The 19,807-nt window shown below is 60.2% G+C and overlaps 1 protein-coding gene across 1 annotated transcript; it reads left to right on the top strand.

The window, feature by feature from the left end:
• Positions 1-3,654: 3,654 nt before the first annotated feature.
• On the top strand, positions 3,655-19,722 carry ARHGAP4 (Rho GTPase activating protein 4). The gene is made up of 22 exons (XM_027053230.2): positions 3,655-3,818; positions 7,787-7,994; positions 8,079-8,241; positions 8,468-8,530; positions 8,828-9,004; positions 9,650-9,778; positions 9,860-10,081; positions 14,962-15,063; positions 15,207-15,398; positions 15,496-15,580; positions 15,847-15,874; positions 16,124-16,226; positions 16,856-16,916; positions 17,029-17,106; positions 17,189-17,323; positions 17,434-17,539; positions 17,636-17,869; positions 17,951-18,024; positions 18,115-18,298; positions 18,434-18,526; positions 18,815-18,929; positions 19,338-19,722. The coding sequence occupies exons 1-22, from the start codon at positions 3,752-3,754 to the stop codon at positions 19,566-19,568; spliced, it is 2,850 nt and encodes a 949-aa protein (XP_026909031.1). The 5' UTR covers positions 3,655-3,751; the 3' UTR covers positions 19,569-19,722.
• The last annotated feature ends 85 nt before the right edge of the window (positions 19,723-19,807 follow it).

Genomic DNA, 19,807 nt, shown 5'->3' with positions numbered 1-19,807 from the left:
CCTGGATCTCCCACTCCCTTTCCCCCGTTTGGCCCTTCCCGCCCATCCCCTCCTCTCTGGCAACCAGCAGTTTGTGCTCTGCATTTCTGGGTCTGTTTCCATAAGTCCTCCGTTTTTCATGGCTTTACTCCTGCCCTAAGATTTGCTCCTGTGCCTCTGTCCCTGTCCTTCCCTCTGGCGGCGGCACTATCACTTGCTGCTGTTAGTCCCTGGCCAGGCCGTGCCCGGGCTGCCCACCTCCCAGCGGAGCCCAACACTCCAGAGCTGTCACCATACTTCACGCGCCTGCCACTGCAGATGGTCCACCGCGCCCCTGCTAGGCTGAGTAATTCGCCAGCAGGCGGCGGGAGCTCCATTCTCTCTTTGGCCGGGCCTGGCACGTGACCCGCAGGCCGCCTGAGAAGCGGCGACTAGAGAGGGGGAGGGCGGAACAGTGCGCCTGCGCGAGCCCGCCGGCTCGCCCGCTCGCCGTAGGGTCGGGAGGCGGGGCCTCGCCCCGCCCCGAGCGTCTGGCGTCAGTCCCTTCCGCTTCGCAAGCCGCGGCGGGCTTCTTTCCCAGGGCTTCTGACTGGTCGGGCGGCGGCGGGGCCGGACTTCCCGCGGCGGGGCCGGACTTCCCGCGGCGGGGCGGGCATGCGCGCTGCGTCGGCCGCGCCCCCGCGCGGGTGGGAGGGAGCCCGCGGACGCTCCCACGGCGGCGCCCAGCTGCGCTCTCCTCCCTCCCTGGGCCCGCCCCTAGGGACCTGGACCGCCCTCTGCCCTCCGCGCCCTGCGTCCCCGGCGGCGAGTAGACGCTGGGCGGCCCCCAGGCGGTCGGATTTCCTGGGCGGAGGTGGGGGCCGCGGCGGGGGCGGGGAGGGGAGAGGGGAAGCCGCAGGCCCGAGTGGCCCTTGGGGCCCAGCACTTCCCGCGTCTCTGCAGCGCCCGCCTCTGGGAGGGGCCGCCTCTGTGCCGGCTTGCGGAGCCGAGCTGAGGCTGGAAGGCCGAGGGTGGGAAAGCCGGCCCCCGCCCCGCCTTACCTCCTTGCGGTGTGCCTGGGGGTGGGCTCCGGAGACGACTCCCCAAGCGATGAACCTGTACACAGACCGGGTGCACAACCTTGACCCTTGAAGCCCCCAAACTTTTTTTTTTTTTTAATTTATTTATCTTGAGAGAGAGCTTGAGCAAGCATGAGTTGGGGAAGGGGAAGAGAGGGAGAGAAAGAGAATCCCAAGTAGGCTTCACACCGTCAGCTGGAAGCCGAGGCGTGGCTTGAACTCACCAACCCGGGGATCATGACCTGAGCCGAAACCAAGAGTCTGACGCCCAATTGACAGAGCCACCTGGGCACCCGAAAATTATTTTTCTCATTCTTTTAGTAATCTCTACGCCCAACGTGGGGCTTGAACTCACTACCCTGAGGTCACGAGTTGCATGCTCTTCCGACTGAGCCAGCCAGGCGCCCCTCTGAAGCCGGCATTCTATTTTTTTTATTAAAAAATTTTTTTAATGTTTATTTTTGAGAGAGAGAGAGAGAGAGAGAGACAGAATATGAACAGGGGAGGGGCAGAGAGAGAGGGAGATGCAGAATCCTAAGCAGGCTCCAGGCTCTGAGTTGCCGGCACAGAGTCTGATGTGGGGCTCCAACTCACAGACCATAAGATCATGACCTAAGCTGAAGTCAGACACTCAGCTGACTGAGCCACCCAGGCACCCTTGTTTTTATTTATTTTTGAGACAGAAAGTACGAGCTGGGAAGGGCCAGAGAGAGAGAGAGGGAGAGGGAGACAGGAACTGGAGCGCACGCCACACTGATAGCTGAGAGCCCGATGTGGCGCTCGAACTCCTGCATGGTGAGATCATGACTGTAGCCAAAGTCAGAGGCTCAGCCGACTGCACCACCCAGGTGCCCCTGAAACCCCCATTCTTACACTTCTGGAAAGCAGGCTTGTAGGAAAATAGGGGCCTCACAGCATCTTCATATGGGACCTTCACTGCCTGATTCATGCCCTTGTGTATTCTCGCTGTGACGTGGATAGCTGTAACAGTCTCCCCATTGATCTCATCTCCTTCTGGTCCATCTATTTGAAAGTAGGGGCTGAAGCCAGTTCACAGCAGTTTCCTGTGGGCTTGAGCTCCGTGCATGGCTCTGCTGTGTGGGTGAGGGACATTGAGGGACCAGTCAGGGCTCAGATGGAGCGTAGGGGGCGAGGTGTGTTGGGGTTAGCTGATGAGGGCATGGGTCCCTGACACAGGAGCAGGTTTGGGGGCGGGAGTGCCCGTGCATGCCTCTGGATGGGGCTCACCTGCCTTGTAGGAGGACTCAAACAGTGGTACTGCTGAGACCGGCTGCTGGGAGCCCAGGTCCTGGCCTGCTGGTGTCTGGCCGGCTCCCGGGGCTTCTGACCCCAGGCCCCATGGACACGTGGTGTCTTAGAGAAGGGCCTGGGTACTGGGCGGGAGTTGGGGTGGGTGGGCAGGGAGCTGAGGAGGTATGTTTTCCCCTTCTGGGCAAAAGAACTGCTCATAGTTTAAAGGCGGGAAGTACCTGCACAGCCTTCCCTTCCTCCCAGAGCTGTAGGTCGAGGTCATATGTGCCCACATTTGCACACAGCCTGACTTTGACATCCATGCACACACATGCGTGCCTGGACTCCTTGCCCTGGTGCCTACAGGCCTGCCTCCCTGGGCACAAGTCTGGAGCCTCACTGCCTCGCCCCTCTCCCACCATCTTTACCCCGGGGATTTCCCTCCCACCCAACTGGAGACCGTTGTCTACTCCGGTTTGTCAACTGCCACCTGCACCCTGCCTTCCCAATTTACTGGAGAAACTCTGTTGCCCTTGGGCTTCCAGTTGGTAGAGAGGGGTAGAGGGAAACTCCAGTACTCCCGGAGAAGGGAGGCCCCAAGATTTGCCCTCAGGCTTGCTAAGGCCTTGCTCTGAGGGGGGAAGAGGACGGCTGAACCCCGCCAGCCCCAAGCCTAAAACAGGGCAGGTGCAAGCTGGGGTGGGGGACGCACAAGAGTGTCTTCCGGCAGCAGGAAGTGGTAGGAAGTGGTAACTACCTATGGGGAAATGAGGCTTGTTCCTCCCTACGGGGTTGAGCAGAAGGGGAACCTTAGCCAAACCCTGCTCTCCTCAAAACAAGGGGGGCGGGGGCCCGAGGGAACAATGGCCGAGGTTCTGTTCTCTGGCGCTGACTTTCTTCCGCATCCACCCTGGGAACTTCCCACCAGCCTCTCCGGGCATGCACTTATCTCTCAGGGCTGGCAGTGGAGATGGGTAGGTCCCATCTGATGTCCTGGGAGTCTGGAGGAAGCAGGTGACCCAGGGGCGTCCAGGGCCCGGAGCAGCCACGGTAGCGCTGCCCACCGGCATTGAAGGCCCCGGGGCCGTGCTGTGAAGGGTGTGGTTGGGCCACGGTGAGCAGACAGCTTCTGGGGGCTGCCAGCTTCCTGGAACGTTGAGGCCCTCACACTGGCCCTGGCTGCCTGGCAGCTGAGCATTGGGCACGGGCAGCCCAGGTGTGTGCCCAGCGCTCAGCACGAGGGGGCAGCAAGGTCCAGCCGTAGCGGGACCCTGCCAGGCAGGAACCCCTCGCGGGTGGCGCCAGGCAGGGGAGGGGGGCGCCCCGCCCCGGGAGCCGTGGGGGGGGGAGGGGCGGGGCGGAGCCAGAGCAGGGTGCTGGCTGTAGAGCCCCAGGTCCCGGCGCCCGGCCTCTCGCGGCCGCGTGGGAGCAGCGGGGCTCGACGGCGCGGCCGCCCGGAAGCCATGGCCGCGCATGGGAAGCTGCGCCGGGAGCGGGGGCCGCAGGCCGAGTATGAGGCGCAAGTCAAAGGTGAGAGGGCGCTGGGCGCTGCCGGCCCGGTTCCCTTGCGGAGACCCGGAAAAGTCCCGCCGCTGGCCCAGGGCCCGCTGCTCCGCTCCCCGCCCCCCCCCCAGCCCCCCGCGACCTCCGGAGGGGGTTGAGGGAGGGAGCCCGAGCCTCTTGCCCGCCTCTCCGCCTCCCCTTGGCCTCAACCGCGGGCTGTTCCCCCTTCCTTCTTCCCTCCCTTCCTTTGGTCGCTCTGCCCTCCTTGGGTCCCCCTGCACCTCACCCAAGGAGCCCGAGGAGGGAAGGGGGCCCCCTTGAAAGTGGCATTCTAGCCACAGTGAAATCGAACACCTCAGGTTTGCTGGGGAGGCCGAGGTAAGGGAGTCTGCGTGCCTAGGTGGCTGGAGTAGTGATGGCTTTGCCTTGAAACCAGTTTTTGGCCCTCTGGTGGGCACCGAGGAGGCTCAGAGTTGAGGGTCGCTGTCTGAGGATGAAACCGGCACTTAGAGATACAGCGGGGCCAGCTTCGAAGCCTTCTGGGGGTAGACCTCCTTGGGTTCTGAGAAACACTTTGTGCAAATCTCATGCAAATCAGCTTTGCAAATTTGCTGTCGGTCTTACTCAGGGCACTGTGACTCTTGCGAAGGAAAGCAGGTAGCATCCAAGTGCCAACAGTTGGGGCCCTAAAATTTCCCCGTGTCTTCAGACGTGTGACCCTCCATATATGACTCTCAATTGCTCTGTTTTCCCGACGAAGGAAACCGAACCTCAGGGAGAAGTGCCTTGCACACGGTCACGGTTCCTCCGAGGGACACGGAGATGACCTTTGAAATTCCTTCCAACCCAGAGATGCAGGTTCCACCATAATTAACCAATGCGAGCAGTTTCCGCCAAAGTGTGCCTGGGTCCTCCCCTCTGGTAGCTCCTGCTGCCCGGAGCCAACTTGAGGTGACTTTGCAGGGCGTGCCAGCTCTGCAGGTGGAGAGAATGACCCCCCAACCCGTTTCCCCAAAACGTCAGGAGGCTGAAGGGCTTTGGAAACTCTTCAGTCAGCAAATATGGGTCAGTTAATTCACACTGAAAAATTGGGAATTTGAGCAAGGCCTCCAGTGACTTTAGCTTGTAAACCCATCCTCCCCCCAAAAAAACTTTTTACCATGCTGAAAAAAAAAAACAGGATCACTGTCTTGACACCCTAAATTGTGAAAGGTCAGCACAGTCGTGGTTTCGGTCAGCAGAAGTGAGACCGTATGCCTTGCTCACAGGAAGTGCTGGTGGGGCCTGAGGCTCAGCTCTGCAATTCAGGCCTATGTGGATTCCATCCTTCCTTTCCACAGCTGTTTTGCACGCAGCTTTTCTGTCCCAGGCCCGGGGAATACAGCGCTGAGCAAAAGGGAACCGGTCCCTGCCCTCAGACAGCAAAGGTCCTCTAACACGATTAGGTTCCAGAATGATGCTGGATTAGGTTCCAGAATGATGCTGGCCACTCTAAAAGGGGAGAGCGCAGAGGTGGAGGAAGGGGGTGGGAGGAGGGCCAGAGCTAGATTGGGAGGAGGTCGGGAAAGGGTTGATGATGAGTGCATTTGAGCTGAGATCTGAGAGCTGGAGAGTGCCGGCCGAGGCGGGGGACTGGGCACCAGCTCGCCGCGTTCAGGTGATGCTCAGTCTACTCGACACAGCCAGCGTATCTAACCGAGGCACGGCTGCCCTGAAGAAAAAATGAAACTGGCTGGCGTGCTGTTTTGTTCAGCACTGTTCGGTTGTAATTGGTCTCCAGGGACCCGGTGCTCTGGGAGGGCGGGGCAGACAGCAGAGGAAGGTGAGGTGAGTGGGGACATTTCAGATCTTTCTTGGAATGAAATGAGATTCACTTTGATCTCAAAAATGTTGCCCTGATTCGGTGACGAATCCCCAGATTGCAGGTGGCATAGGCCCCGCTCCCCCTGGCGCCTGGAGCGGAGAGCCAGCCGCTGGAGCCCGGCCTCAGAGGGTGTGAGCGGATTGGGTCACTCAGCCCTGCCCTGCTCTGCAGCGGCTTTCCTGTCAGGAAGCACCCCCCACCATCTGACTTCGGCTCAGGTCATGATCTCTTGGTTCGTGGGTTCGAGCCCCGCGTCGGGCTCTGTGCCGACAGCTCGGAGCCTGGAGCCTGCTTCGGACTCTGGGTCTCCCTCTCTCTCTGCTCCTTCCCTGCTCGTTCTCTCTCTCTCTCAAATAAATAAAAATTAAAAGAAAGAAAGAAAGAAAGAAAGAAAGAAAGAAAGAAAGAAAGAAAGAAAGAAAGAAAGAAAGACACCTTCTCTAAAGGGAGAGCAGACAAGGAGATGGGGATGCCGGCAAGCGGTACCCACGGAGGCGGCGCCACACCCACGGCCCCTGGGAAGTCACTGGCAGGACACAAATGCAAGGACAGGCGCTGAGCGGTTTGCAGGGCAGTTTCTTCAGTGGACATGGGCCCCTGCTGCTTCTCACCTCCTCCCTCACCTGCTCCCTGGTCTGAGGCCTCGCTGTCTTCTGCCTAGCGCGGCTCTGGAGCTGCCACCGGAGCTGGGCACTTTCTCTCTGCCACCGGAGAGGTGACCTGACCTCTGCCTGGCCTCCCCATGGCAGCCCAGGGGGGAGCCGGACCGTGGTGCTCGGCTGCTGTGTCTCCTCTCTCTCTCGGTGACTGGCTGGAAGTCCTTCCCTGACCACGGGCCCTGTGCCATCTGCGTGTGCCCACGGCTTGCTCCAGCCACACTGGTTCCAACGGCCCACGCCCCCTGTGTGACCTCCTTCAGCTCCTGGCCCCCCTCTAGAAGGACCCCTTCCCGCCCTCACCTCCAGCTCTGCTCTCACCTTGCTGGGTTTGCCTCCTCAGCACCCTGTGCTCCTGGACGTTCTAGTATGTGTGTGGCCCCTTGTGATCTGCACCCCCTTTCCCATCCTGGCTTTGTGAGGGCAAGCACTTGGTCAGCCCTCTGTCACACTGTCTCCGCGTCTGGAACATGCCTGGCACAGACTGGGTATGTAATCAACGTTCTGTGGAATGGCGAAATCAATTAATGTCCCTCCCTGGGCACACGGACGGAGATAAATAAGTGGGCGACCCTTTTGCCCGAAGCCCGGGCCGGGACTTGTGACCCGGGAGCCCCCATGCCCACCCGGGCGCCCGGTGGGTGGCAGAAGGTGTTTGTAGCAGGTTAAGTGTGTCATTCAGGCGGTTCTTTGCTTTCGTGGGGAGAGCAGTGTTGCCAAATCAAGCCCGCGATAAGGTGTCAAAAGCCAGCGGTGTGGGGGCCCTGGGCGTGGCGCCTCTGCCAGGAGGTGGGGGTGGGGTGCCCTGTGGGTGGGTGCCGGGGGGTGGAAACTGGAGACCGAAAGCAGGCCAACTCCCTCAGTCCCTTTCCCTTGTCAGCCCCAGCCAGCTTGCTCTGGCCATTGGCCCCGCCGAGGGGGCTGCCCTTTCCCCGTGGGGGGCCAAGGGCACGCTTCCCGGCCACTGAGGCCACTGGTGGCCACAAGTTCGCCGCAGGTTAGGCAGAGCGCCACGGCAGCCTTGCCCCTGCGCGGCCGCCACCCTGCCTGGGGTCCTGGGCTCCCGAAGGGCAGGAAGTGGCAGGACACACAGCTCAGGGGCTTTCCAGGAACCACGGAGTGACGAGAAGCCCAGTTGAAAGGCACCTGGCTAGGGACAGGGCCAGATGGCACTGGGGCAGCTCTGGGTTCCCACCGTCGTGACAGGTTCCCACCACCCCGGATCGGCCCCGCTGCCCGTCTCCCCGCAACAGCCTTCCTGTTCTTCAACTGCTTGGGCCTGGCCGGTTCCCTTTAGCCTTAGCCCAGAGGCCCCTTCCCCCTCCCCACCCCGGACTGCCCTGAGCCCGGCGTGCCCCCCCCCCGGGGGGGGGGCCAGTGTCCTTCCCCTCCTCCGTCTGGGGGGCAACCACGGCGCGGGGGGTGGGGGGGAGGCGCTCAGGCCGTGGCCGGGCCTGAGCCACGGTCCCTCGCAGAGATGCGCTGGCAGCTGAGCGAGCAGCTGCGCTGCCTGGAGCTGCAGGGCGAGCTGCGGCGGGACCTGCTGCAGGAGCTAGCCGAGTTCATGCGGCGGCGCGCCGAGGTGGAGCTGGAGTACTCCCGGGGCCTGGACAAACTGGCCGAGCGCTTCTCCAGCCGAGGCGGCCGCCTGGGGGGCAGCGGCCGGGAGCACCAAAGCTTCCGGTGGGTACTCGCGGGGTGGGGTGGCCACAGTAGAGCCCGAAGCCCGCCTCCCCCGCTCCCGGTCTGAGTGCCCCTCTGCCCCAGGAAGGAGCCGTCCCTGCTCTCGCCCCTGCACTGCTGGGCCGTGTTGCTGCAGCATACGCGGCAGCAGAGCCGGGAGAGCGCCACCCTCAGCGAGGTGCTGGCCGGGCCCCTGGCCCAGCGCCTGAGTCACATCGCAGAGGATGTGGGGCGCATAGTCAAGAAGGTAAGGCCTTCGCCCCAGGCGGCACGCGGCAAGGGAGGTGTGGACGGCCTCAGGGTCTAGGCGGGGCGGGGCCAGGTGGGCGCCAGGCCCAGGGAGCCGGGTGGGTGGAGCCTTGAGTCTTGAGTGCTGCTGTCAGCACCACCCGCCCCCCCCCCCCCCCCCCCCCCGCCCCCGGGTCTGCAGCTGCTGTGCGGGGGCAGTGCTGTGGTCACACTCTCGTCCTCAGACCAAGGATCTGGAGCAGCAGCTGCAGGAGGAGCTCCTGGAGGTGGTGTCGGAGCTTCAGACGGTGAGGACAGGGCAGGGCCCGCCCCCCGGCGCAGGGAAGCCATCATATCACATCTCCCCAAGCCGGGCTCAAGGATCAGAGGATCGAGAGCCCGGGACAGACCTGGGGTTTGGGGACTGCGAGCACAGCCCTCTCTCTCTGCTTTGGGCACAGGGTGGTTAGGCTGAGCGCTCTTGTGGGATTGGCTACCTCCCGGGTCTGAATCCCAGATGGCCCGGGGCGGGGGGCGGAGGACGGGACGGCCTGGCTGTGGCCGTGGCCTTCAGCAGGGCGGCTTGGCCTCGCTCCTCCCCGCAGGCCAAGAAGACGTACCACGTGTACCACATGGAGAGCGTCAATGCTGAGGCCAAGCTCCGGGAGGCTGAGCGGCAAGAGGAGAAGCGGGCGGGCCGCACCACCGCCGCCGCGGCCACCAATGAGGCGGGCCCTGTCCGCAAGAGCTCCCTCAAGAAGGGAGGGCGGCTGGTGGAAAAGGTGGGCCTGGAGGGTGCCCGTCTTCGAAGGCTCCGGTTCTGGCCTTTGTTCCTGCGAGTCCCTGGCCCTCACTGGGGCCTGCCGGGAGGTGGTGCGTGGATGGGGAACATCGGGCTGGGGAGAGGACAGCCACGGAGCTCCGGTCAGCTCTCCTGGCTTTGGACGGCTCCTCAAGCTGGGGTGGTAGACGCGGGGGCAGGAGAACAGTCTGCCCCGTGCTCCCAGCTCTCCCCTACCCAGCTGGAGTCAAGAGAGCTTTGGTGCTCCCGAGGCTGTCTGCCCACCCAGCCACCCGGCCTCGCACGGTGCCAGCAGGTTGCAGAGGGGCGAGAGGACGCGTGGCATGGGTGATTGGCCAGCGTGCGGGGAGAGAGGGTTTGAGGTGGCCCCTGAAAGGATGGGGAGGCCCCGAGCCAGGAGAAGCTGAGGCGCACCTGGGGTTGCCGGCCCGAGTTCATGCATCGCAGGGTGGGGCAGGGGAGGACATTGCGACTTCTGGGCCGTTCATTTGAGGGCCCTGTGGGACATCAGGGGCAGAGGTCCGCACGCAGACGGGGTGTGGAGGTGGAGATCCCAGGGAAGGCCTGAGATGGGGGCCGGCTGGCCGAGTAGGTGACCCTGGTGTACTTGTGCGGTCTTGAGCAGCGTCAGGCCAAGTTCTTGGAGCATAAAGTCAAGTGCACGAAGGCTCGCAACGAGTACCTGCTCAGCCTGGCCAGCGTCAATGCTGCCGTCAGCAACTACTACTTGCACGACGTCTTGGATCTCATGGATGTGAGTGCCAGGCGAGCAGGCTGCGCCCGGTGCCCCGTGCCCCGGGGCCCACCCTGAGCCGCGTTCTGGCTTCCTCCCCAGTGCTGTGACACAGGATTCCACTTAGCCCTGGGCCAGGTGCTCCGGAGCTACACGGCTGCCGAGACCCGCACCCAGGCCTCCCAGATGCAGGGTCTCGGCAGCCTGGAAGAGGCGGTGGAGGCCCTAGATCCTCCAGGGGACAAGGCCAAGGTTCTGGAGGTGCACGCAGTCGCCTTCTGTCCCCCGCTGCGCTTCGACTACCAGCCCCACGAGGGAGATGAGGTGAGGGTCATGGCGCCTGCCCCTCATGTGCCAAGCAGCGAGGCAAAGGGCTCTGTGCTCTCTGGTCTCTGTTGTCACAGTGGTCCAGTCAAATGAGTTCCACTTGGCTCGGGAGTCGCAACTCCTGCACGCAGCTGATTGCTCAGCCCTCATTCAATGTCCTCGAGGCAAACGAGGCTCCCTGTAAGTTTGGCCACTTGCGTTTGAAGCGAGCAAACTTGTGCCGCTCACTTCTGCAGTTCAGCCAATGAACGCACACGTCCCCACCAGGACAAACACAGCAAAAAGATCACCAGGTTGACGCAGGTACTAGGTGGGTATATGGCTGTCCATATACTCCTCTTCCAAATGTTCTGCATGCTTTGACATTTTGTAATTCAAGGTTGAGGGGAAATGAACCAAAGCAGCGGTAGAATATAGCTAGCGTCTTTTCATTGGTCTCTGAGCTATTTTTTCCTCTACCAGTTTATCTTGGAGGGCACTGAATGGCCTGGGGTTACACGGAGCTGTTAGCTTTTTACTCTGTATTTTGACCCGAGTCACAGTTGAAAAAGTCAAATGTTACTCAAGGCTTACGATGCCACATAGCAGTTCTCTGACTCACCCTTTCTGTTCCCGATTCCACTCCCCAGAAACAGCCACCTCCCAGTGTTCTGGCTGTTGCTTCTGGGGCTGCCCTCCCTGTGTTCAACTTCACAGCAGCCTGCTAGTTGCTTTTCTACCGACTTCCTCCCAGGGCCGGCTAGTGCTCAGCCCCGCCACCCTCTCCTCACCCTCTGCCCTCCTCCGCCTCCCACCCCCCGCCCCCGCGGGCAATCTGTGACTCTGCTTGTCTGAAAATGCCTGGATTCTATCCTTGAAATCGATTGGTAGTTTAGCTGGATATAGAATTCAGAGTTGAAAATAATTTTTCCCTTAGACTGGTAAGGGCATCGCTCTAGGATTTCAGTGCTTAGGTGAGAAACCCAATGCCATTATGATTTCTGATACTTGTGTGTGACCTGCAAGTTTTCTCCCCGAAGCTTTTAGGAGTCTCTTCCCCCCTTGTAAAATTGTACAATGATGTTCTTCGGGGATCCTATTTCCTTCTCCATGCTGGACAACTGCTGGGTGCTGTCACTGTAAAATCGTGTGTCCTTAGGTTTGGGGCTCATATTATCCCTTCGATCACTTCCTCTTCTTAACTTTTTAACTTAACTTCTTAACTTTTAACTTAACTTTTTAACTTAACTTCTTAACTTTTCTCTCACTTTCAGGAATTCTTGTAACTGGTTGCTGGACTCCATGGGTTGGTTCTCTAATTTTCTTATCTTTTCTCTTTCCTATTCCCCAACCTCTATTCCTTTTAATTCTGCTTCCTTAGTGATTTCTTCAACCCCTCGTTGACTTTTTAAAACAATTTACTTTCACAGTTTTTGTTTCTAAGAGTTCTGTTTTGTTGTCCAAATTCCAATTTAAAATAACCCTTTGTTCTTGTTTCACGGATATAATATCATGTCCGATCATTCTGAAATGTTCATTTTTGTTTTCTTGACATTTTTCTCTGCTCCCTGCATTTTCTTTGTTCTTGCAGTTTTTAAAAAAGCTTGCTTTCATCTTTCTCTTTCATTTTAGAGCTTCCCTCAAATGGCTGGCAATTCTTGGCCATCAGTTCATATTTAAGAGGAAGCGCTGAGAGGTGGATTAGGTAGTTGACATGCTCAGTGGGTTAAGCGTCCACTCTTGGTTTCAGCTCGAGTCATGATCTCACGGTTCGTGAGTTCAAGCCCTGAGGTGCGTTCTGTGCCGACAGCTTGGGGCCTGCTTGGGATTCTGTCTGCCTCTTTCTCTGCCCCTCCCCGACCTGCACTCTCTCAAAAATAAATAATAACAAAAAAATTTTTTTAAAGATATGTGATGTGCACAAACAGAGCTTGTCAACAGAGGGCTTCCCCTCAGGGACTCAGACCATTACTTTGAGGGAGACCCCCATGGTGGGGAGTTGGCGAGTGTCCTGGTAAGAGGGTGCTAGAAAGGGTCAGTAAGACTGGGGCTGAGTTTAGGGGATTTGGGGGAGGGACTCGGCTCTGGCCTAGATACTGTGAGGAAGCAGGGGTAACTCTGATTGGATGTGTTCATAAATCTTATCTGGGAGGCAAGAGGTGGGGGTGGGGTAGGGGATGAAGGGACACGAAGGCAGCCGTTACTCGTAGTAGCCCAAACAGAGGGAGGTTTGGCCATTTTTGTGGCTGGGACAGAGTTCTTGTTTTGGTCTGCCCTCACATGTCATTATGGGGTGGTCTTGCTTTGGTCTTCCCCTATCGTGGTCACAGAGTGACCTTGTGTGATGTTGATGCTCTGTGACATTCCTTATGTTCAGTAGGATAACACCCAGTCCCATCTGGGCAGCTCCAGATGGCAGTGGCTGCTTTATTCTTTCTCATCACTAGGAAGTTTTGTCCCCTTCTTTGGCTGTGACTACTGTCCCTAAGTCCAGAATCCCTCTGATTTATCCTTTCTAGAGGGCAGATCTCTAGTTTGCTGCTAATTGTGTGGGTTTGAGCGAGGGTCTTCTAACGTCAGTGTTCCCTAGGGCCTGAATAGACTTTTTAAATTTTATTTTTATGGTAAAATATACATGAAATTTACCACTTTAAATGTGTGTGTGTGTGTGTGTGTATTTTTAAATAATTTCTACACCCAATGTGAGGCTGGAACTCATGTCTCCAGAACTTTTCCATCTTCCCAAACCACACTCTGTCCTGATTAGACACTAACTCCCCCTTCCCCAACCCCCCCTCCGCGCCCACCATCCTACTTCCTGTCTCTGTGAATTTAGGTCTAGATCTAGACTACTCTAGATCACTCACACAAGTGAAATCATACTGTATTTGTCTATTGTGACTTGCTGGTTTCATTCAGCATAGTGTCCTCAAGGTTCATCCATGTTGTAGCCTGTGACAGCAACTCCTTCCTTTTTTTTTTGAGAGAGAGCACAAGCGGGGGAGGAGCAGAGAGAGGGGAACAGAGGATCTGAAGCGAACTCTGCATTGTCAGCAGTGAGTCCAATATGGGGCCTGAACTCATGAACCATGAGATCATGACCTGAGCCCAAGTAGGATGCCCAACTGACTGAACCACTCAGGTGCCCCACCTTTCTTTCTTTCTTTCTTTCTTTCTTTCTTTCTTTCTTTCTTTCTGTTTATTTTGAGAGAGAGAGAAAGAGCTCGAGCTGGGGAGGGGCAGAGAGAGAGAGGCCGAGAATCCCAAGGAGGCTCTGTGTTGTCTCTGCAGAGTACGATTTGGGGCTCGATCCCATGAACTGTGCGATCGTGACCTAAGCCAAAATCAAGAGCCTGGTGCTTAACCGACTGAGCCACCTAGGATCTCCTTTCTTTTTTTTTCTTTTTTAATTTTTTTTTAATCTTTATTTTTGAGAGAGAGAGAGAGACAGAGTGCAAGCAGGGGAGGAACAGAGAGAGGGAGATACAGAATCTGAAGCAGCCTTCAGGCTCTGAGCTGTCAGCACCAAGCCTGACGCGGGGCTCGAACTCACGAACGGTGAGATCATGACCTGAGCCAAAGTCGGACGCTTAACGGACTGAGCCACCCAGGACTGAGCCCCTCCTTTCTTTTTAAGGCTGAATAATGTTATACTCTGTGGACAGATCACATTTTGCTTATCAATTCATCCGTTGATAGACACTTGGGTTGGTTCCTCCTTTTGGTTGCTGTGAGTCCTCCTGCGGTGAACACAAGTGTGCAAATCTCTTCCAGGGGGCGCCTGGGTGGCTCAGTTGGTTGAGCATCCGACTTCGGCTCAGGTCACGATCTCATGGCTCATGACTTTGAGCCCCTCATCGGGCTCAGTACTGACAGTGCAGAGGATTGCCTGACATTCTCTCTGTCTCCCTCTCTCTCTGCTCCCCACTGCCCTGTCTCAAAATAAATAAACTTAAATAAATAATGAACTGCTTTATTGAGGTATGAGCCACATACCATGTCATCTACCCATTTAAAGTGTGCAATTCAGTGGGTTCTAGAATATATGCAGAGTTACGCAACCATCACCACTATCTCCTTCCAAAACACGTTCACCCCTAAAAAGAAACCTTGGACCCATTAAGCAGTCACTCCCCAGTCCCTGGCACCCACTCATCTCACTGTGTAACTTTCCATTCTCTTTATGATGTGTTTTTTTTTTTAATGTTTATTTATTTTTGGGAGAGAGAGTATGCAAGAGAGAGGGTAGGGGCAGAAAGAGGGGGAGAGAGAATCCCAAGCAGGTCTGTACCGCCAGTGCAGAGCCCGACACGGGGCTCGAACTCGCAAACTGTGAGATCGTGACCTGAGCTGAAATCAAGAGTCGGACGCTCAACCGACTGAGCCATCCAGGCGCCCCTCGCTCATCTGCTTTCTGTCTCTGTGGATTTGCCTCTTCTGGAATTGTATGTACACGGAAGCATACGACATGTGCCTTTTCTGTCTGGCTTCTTTCACTTAGCAGAATGTCTTCCGGGCTCACCTGCATCATAGCGTGGGGCAGCCAGGACATCGTTCGTTTTGGTGGCTTGAGTGACATTACACTGTACGGATGTGACACACTTGCTTACCCTTTCATCTGCTGGTACATGCTCGGGCTGCTCCTGTCTGGGGGCTGTTACGAGGAGTGCTGCCCCCAGCGTCTTCACACATGCGTGCTCCTGTCTCTTGGGGAGGGGCCCTTAGCGTCTTCCGGAGCGGGTGTATCATGGCGCGCGGATCGGTGGTTCTGGACAGCAGCCGCCGAGGCAGAGGAAACGTGCATGCCTCCCTGGCGCCCACTGCCCAGCCCCACTTCCACGTCTGAGCTTTCTGTCCCCAGGCTCAGCCCTCAGTGCCCTGGACGCTGCCCCACACAGGTGGCTGAGATCCAGGTGGAAATAGAACTGCGGGACGAGATCCTGCCCAGGGCCCAGAATATCCAGAGCCGCCTGGACCGACAGACCATCGAGACGGAGGAGGTATGCACGCTCCTGCGGGGACTCGGGACTGAAGACGTGGAGCCAGGTGGCCATGGCCTGCCCTCCCCTTCCCTTCTGACTTGGACTTCCTGTCCCTCGGTTGTGCCCCATTGCTTCCTCCCCTGGTGCCGTCCCCTCCTTAGGTGAGCAAGACTCTGAAGGCCACGCTGCAGGCCTTACTGGAGGTGGTGGCGTCGGAAGACGGGGACGTGCTTGACTCTTTCCAAGCCAGCCCCTCCACCGAGTCCCTCAAGTCCACCAGCTCAGATCCGGGTTCTCGGCAGGCTGGCCGGAGGCGGGGCCAGCAGCAGGAGACTGAGACCTTCTACATCACGGTGCGGCCCCGGGGGCGCAGGGGCAGGGGCAGGGGCAGGGCGCTGGAAGGGCCCGGAGCAGGGATTACAACTCTGGGCTCTTCTCGGGGCTTCCCAGAAGCTCCAGGAGTACCTGAGTGGACGAAGCATCCTCGCCAAGCTGCAGGCCAAGCATGAGAAACTGCAGGAGGCCATTCAGCGAGGTGGGTCCCCATCCTGGCCCTTGGCTGCTTCCTCCCCACCCCCAGGGCCAGGAGTGGCACCTGCCCTCAGCCCTCCTGCCCGGGAACCCCAGCCAGCCCACGTTCCTCTCTGCCCGGAGAGGTTGGTCGGCATGCAGGGGCTAGCCGGGCAAGGGTCCCGGCCCCTATCTGGCCACCACCCTTGACCTTCGGGCCATCCCTTTCTCTGTGCGGTGCATTAAGGACCTGTTGGCCCAAGACGTACAGCAATGTTTTCTCGTCCCCAGGTGACAAGGAGGAGTGGGAGGCGTCTCGGTGAGTGCTTCACGCGGGGCTGCTTCGGAGGAGTTGCTGTGCCGCGGGGGGCCAGGCTTCAGTGTCCGCACCCTGCCTCCTTGCGGCCCGCCTCTGCTGCGCATTGTCCCGCGGCTTCAAGTTTCCACTTTGCCCATCGGGTTCTGGAATACCTCGCGGGCTCCAGGGCCCCGTTTGCCTCGGCTAGGGGGCGGGACATCCTGTGCTCCATGCCCCCTCCCCTCCGAGCCAGCTTCCGTTGCCCCCCAGGACCCAGTACACACAGAGAAAACTCCAGAAGAGCCGCCAGCCCCGCCCCAGCTCCCAGTATAACCAGAAACTCTTCGGGGGAGACATGGAGAAGTTTATCCAGGTACTGGCCCTGCCTCACAGTGCAGCTGTGCTCAGGCCCTCCCCCGCATGTTGGTTTCTGTCCAGCCCGGGGCTCCCGTGTCCTCCATTGCCGATGACCGGTCAACTGTCCCTTCCTGGATGGGCCTTGTCCGGCCTCCACTGATGGAAGGGAACATCTTTCACTAGTACCGGCCACCTACAGAAAGCCTCGGGCGGGGATGCGCAACGAGTTGAGCCCACAAGCCCCACTTCTGGCTAGCACGGTACTGGGGACCCTAGAAAGTGAAACGAGGGAGGCGAGAAAGGCCTGAAAAGAAGAAATAGCACTAGGCTTTTCTATGACATGATGACGCACTTTGTACGTATTGAAAAGAAGCAGGGGGCTACTTAAGTGAACAAATTTGAGTTTTGCAATGTCACCTGATTCCAGGTCAACGTAGAGAATCTGGTTGCACTTTTACTGGCCAACTTTAAGCAGCAAACAGTGTAAGGCCTAGAATGGCCCCAGGGATATCAGACACGTGGGAGCGACTCTCACAAACCGCGTGCCACACGTCGTTGCCGATAGCCATAATGGATCGTTAAGAGCAAATACAATGAGCAGATGACAAGGAGGGACAGTGACGTGAACACCCTCTCTGTTCCCAGAGCTCAGGCCAGCCGGTGCCCCTGGTGGTGGAGAGCTGTGTCCGCTTCATTAACCTGAATGGTAAGCCAACCCCGGGCCCTCCTACTGCCGGCCTGGCGCCCGGCACCCGGCACCGGAGCCTGGCGGGGTGGGGGGCGGGACTCAGCGCCCGTCCGCTCTCATCCTCCCTCAGGCCTGCAGCACGAGGGCATCTTCCGGGTGTCAGGTGCCCAGCTCCGGGTCTCAGAGATCCGCGACGCTTTCGAGAGAGGTAGGGACCGGCAGGATGGGGTGGGCGTGGGGGCTAGCTAGAGCCGCTGCGATCGGCCTTCTGCTCCCTCGGTCACCCTCAGGGGAGGACCCACTGGTGGAAGGCTGTACGGCCCACGACCTGGACTCCGTGGCTGGGGTGCTGAAGCTCTACTTCCGGAGCCTGGACCCCCCGCTCTTCCCGCCGGACCTGTTCGGGGACCTGCTGGCTTCTGCAGGTGAGGCCGGGGCCTGAGGCCGGCTGGGGGGGTGGGGGGCAGGGGCTGCTCTCCGGTGGCCGTGGTCACACTCACGCGCTCCTCTCCTCGGGTGGTGGCCTGGGCCACAGAGCTGGAGGCCGTGGCGGAGCGGGTGGAGCTCGTGAGCCAACTGCTGGCCCGGCTGCCCAGACCTGTGCTGGTGGTCCTGCGTTACCTTTTCACCTTCCTCAACCAGTGAGTGCTCCTTAGGGGACGAGGAGGGCTGCCCATGGGGGTGCAGGGGACACCGGGCGGGGAGCTCCCTGCCCGTGACCCGTGTGTGCTCCCCAGCCTGGCTCAGTACAGCGACGAGAACATGATGGACCCCTACAACCTGGCCGTGTGCTTCGGGCCGACACTGCTGCCCGTGCCCGCGGGGCAGGACCTGGTGGCCCTGCAAGGCCGGGTGAACCAGCTGGTGCAGACGCTCATCGTGCAGCCGTCGCGGGTTTTCCCGCCCGTGAGCCTGCTGCCCGGCCCCGTCTATGAGAAGTGCATGGCACCGCCTTCTACCAGCTGCCTGGGGTAGGCTCTTGGCGGGCCTGGCTCGGGAGCCGAGCACCGGGGAACCCCCTCACCTACTCAGATGCCTCCCTCTGACCTCAGGGACGCCCACTTGGAGGGCCTGGCAGGGGAGAACGAGCCGGAGCTGGAAGCCGGGACCCCGGCCCAGGAGGACGGTGAGTGAGGGAGCTGCGAGACGAGGAGGGCCCGGCCTCCTGGGCGCCCGCCCGCTCCGCCTCCCAGCTCGGACCCCCTTTTCTCCCCAGACCTGGAGGGGGCCGTGGAGGCCGTGGCCTGCTTTGCCTACATGGGCCGCACGGCCCAGGAGCTGAGCTTCCAGCGCGGGGATGTGCTGCGGCTGCTCGAGCGGGCCTCGGGCGACTGGTGGCGGGGCGAGCGCGCGGGCACCCGGGGACTCATCCCGCACAAGTACATCACGCTGCCCGCGGGGTGAGTGGGCCGCCTCTCGCTCAGCCAGCTTTTCGGCTTGTCCCCTGCCCCGAGTCCCCGCTTCCCCAGCCCGCCGGCCCCCCGGGGCCTGCCCCCGGAATGGGCGCTCCCAACAGGTTGTCTCTCTGACCCCAGTGCAGAGAAGCAAGCCGCCGGCCAGGGACCACAGGCTACGGGGGAGCTGCTGAGCAGTCCAGGCGTCCTCCCGGCCACAGAATTTGCCCACCGGTGAGCAAGGAAAAGGTGGTTCCTCGGGAGGACTCGCCGTGGTGGCCCCCCTCGCTCACCTCGGCCTGAGCACTGCGGTTGGGGAGCTGAGCGCCGCGCCCGGTCAGAAAGGGCGGGGGTCTGACTGTGGCCGCGTGGACAGGGGCCCGGTGGGGGAGGGCCGTCTGGCTGAGGGACGCCAGAGGAGGGCAGGAGGGACCCACCGGGCCAGCCTCGCTGTTCCCCCTGCCTTGGCCGTGCCCTGGCACGGGAGGAGGTGCCGCCAGGCTCACTGTCCGTCCCCTGCAGGCCAGAGCCATGCACCCCACCTGAGGCCCCTCTGGGCACACCCGGGGGTCCCGTTGGGCACAGGCGGCACTGCTTGGTCCCCACCTCCCCGGAGCGATACGTGGAGGTAGACAAGGTGAGAGCGGGGACTGGCTGTGTGCCAGTTGTGGCCCGGTGGCCAGGCCTAGGAGTCCGGGGGCAAGGCGGGGAGCTGGGCCACACAGACGCAAATGCCCGAGGGGCCGGAGCCAAGGGGTAAGGGTGGGGTAGGGCAGCTGGGAGACCCCAGGGGAGGCGCGTGGCCGGCAGGGCCGGGTAGGGTGCGGGTGGGCACCGTCCGGGAGGCCAGGGAGACAGTGGGTATGAGAGGAAGAGGGAAGATCTGGGCCTCGGCTGAAGGGGTCCCCGCTTCAGGGCTGGGCTGAGGAATTGTTGTCCCCAGAGGCAGCTGTGATGGCCACGCCGAAAGTGACAGAAGAGAAACCGGGCAGGGCAGGTGGGGCGGCTCCCAACAGATGCCCTCCCTTTCTCTTCTCTCCTCTAGGCCGTGGCACAGACCATGGACTCCGTGTTCAAGGAGCTCTTGGGAAAGACCTCCGCCCGCCAGGGTCTCGGGCCGGCAATCGCCGGCTCCCCCAGCCCCGGACCCGGCAACGCGAAGCCTCCAGCCTGCAGCCGCCTTGGCAAGAACAAAGGTTTCTCCCGCGGCCCCGGGGCCCTGGCGTCACCCGCATTGTCCCATCCCCAGGGCCTGGACTCACCCCTCAAGCACTGACGCGCTGCTCCCTGGCCTGTCCAGCAAGCGCTGGGCTCCTGCTCTTGTCCCCTCTGCAGAGGAAGGTACAGCCGCCCCAACGCCCCCCTGCCTGCCCCAGCCCCGGCTCGGGCCCCTTTGGGAGGCAGCTGAGGAAGGAGGCCGAGGCTGAGGGGCTTTTGCCGGGCGGGCTCGCCGGTGACTGTCGGGCGGTGGGCGCCCAGGCTGCTCTCTGCCTCAGCTGAGGGTGCCAGCCTGGT

Source organism: Acinonyx jubatus, chromosome X, assembly GCF_027475565.1.
Source record: "Acinonyx jubatus isolate Ajub_Pintada_27869175 chromosome X, VMU_Ajub_asm_v1.0, whole genome shotgun sequence".
Taxonomy (NCBI): Eukaryota; Metazoa; Chordata; class Mammalia; order Carnivora; family Felidae; genus Acinonyx; species Acinonyx jubatus.
This window is presented reverse-complemented; position numbering and strand designations above follow the sequence as displayed.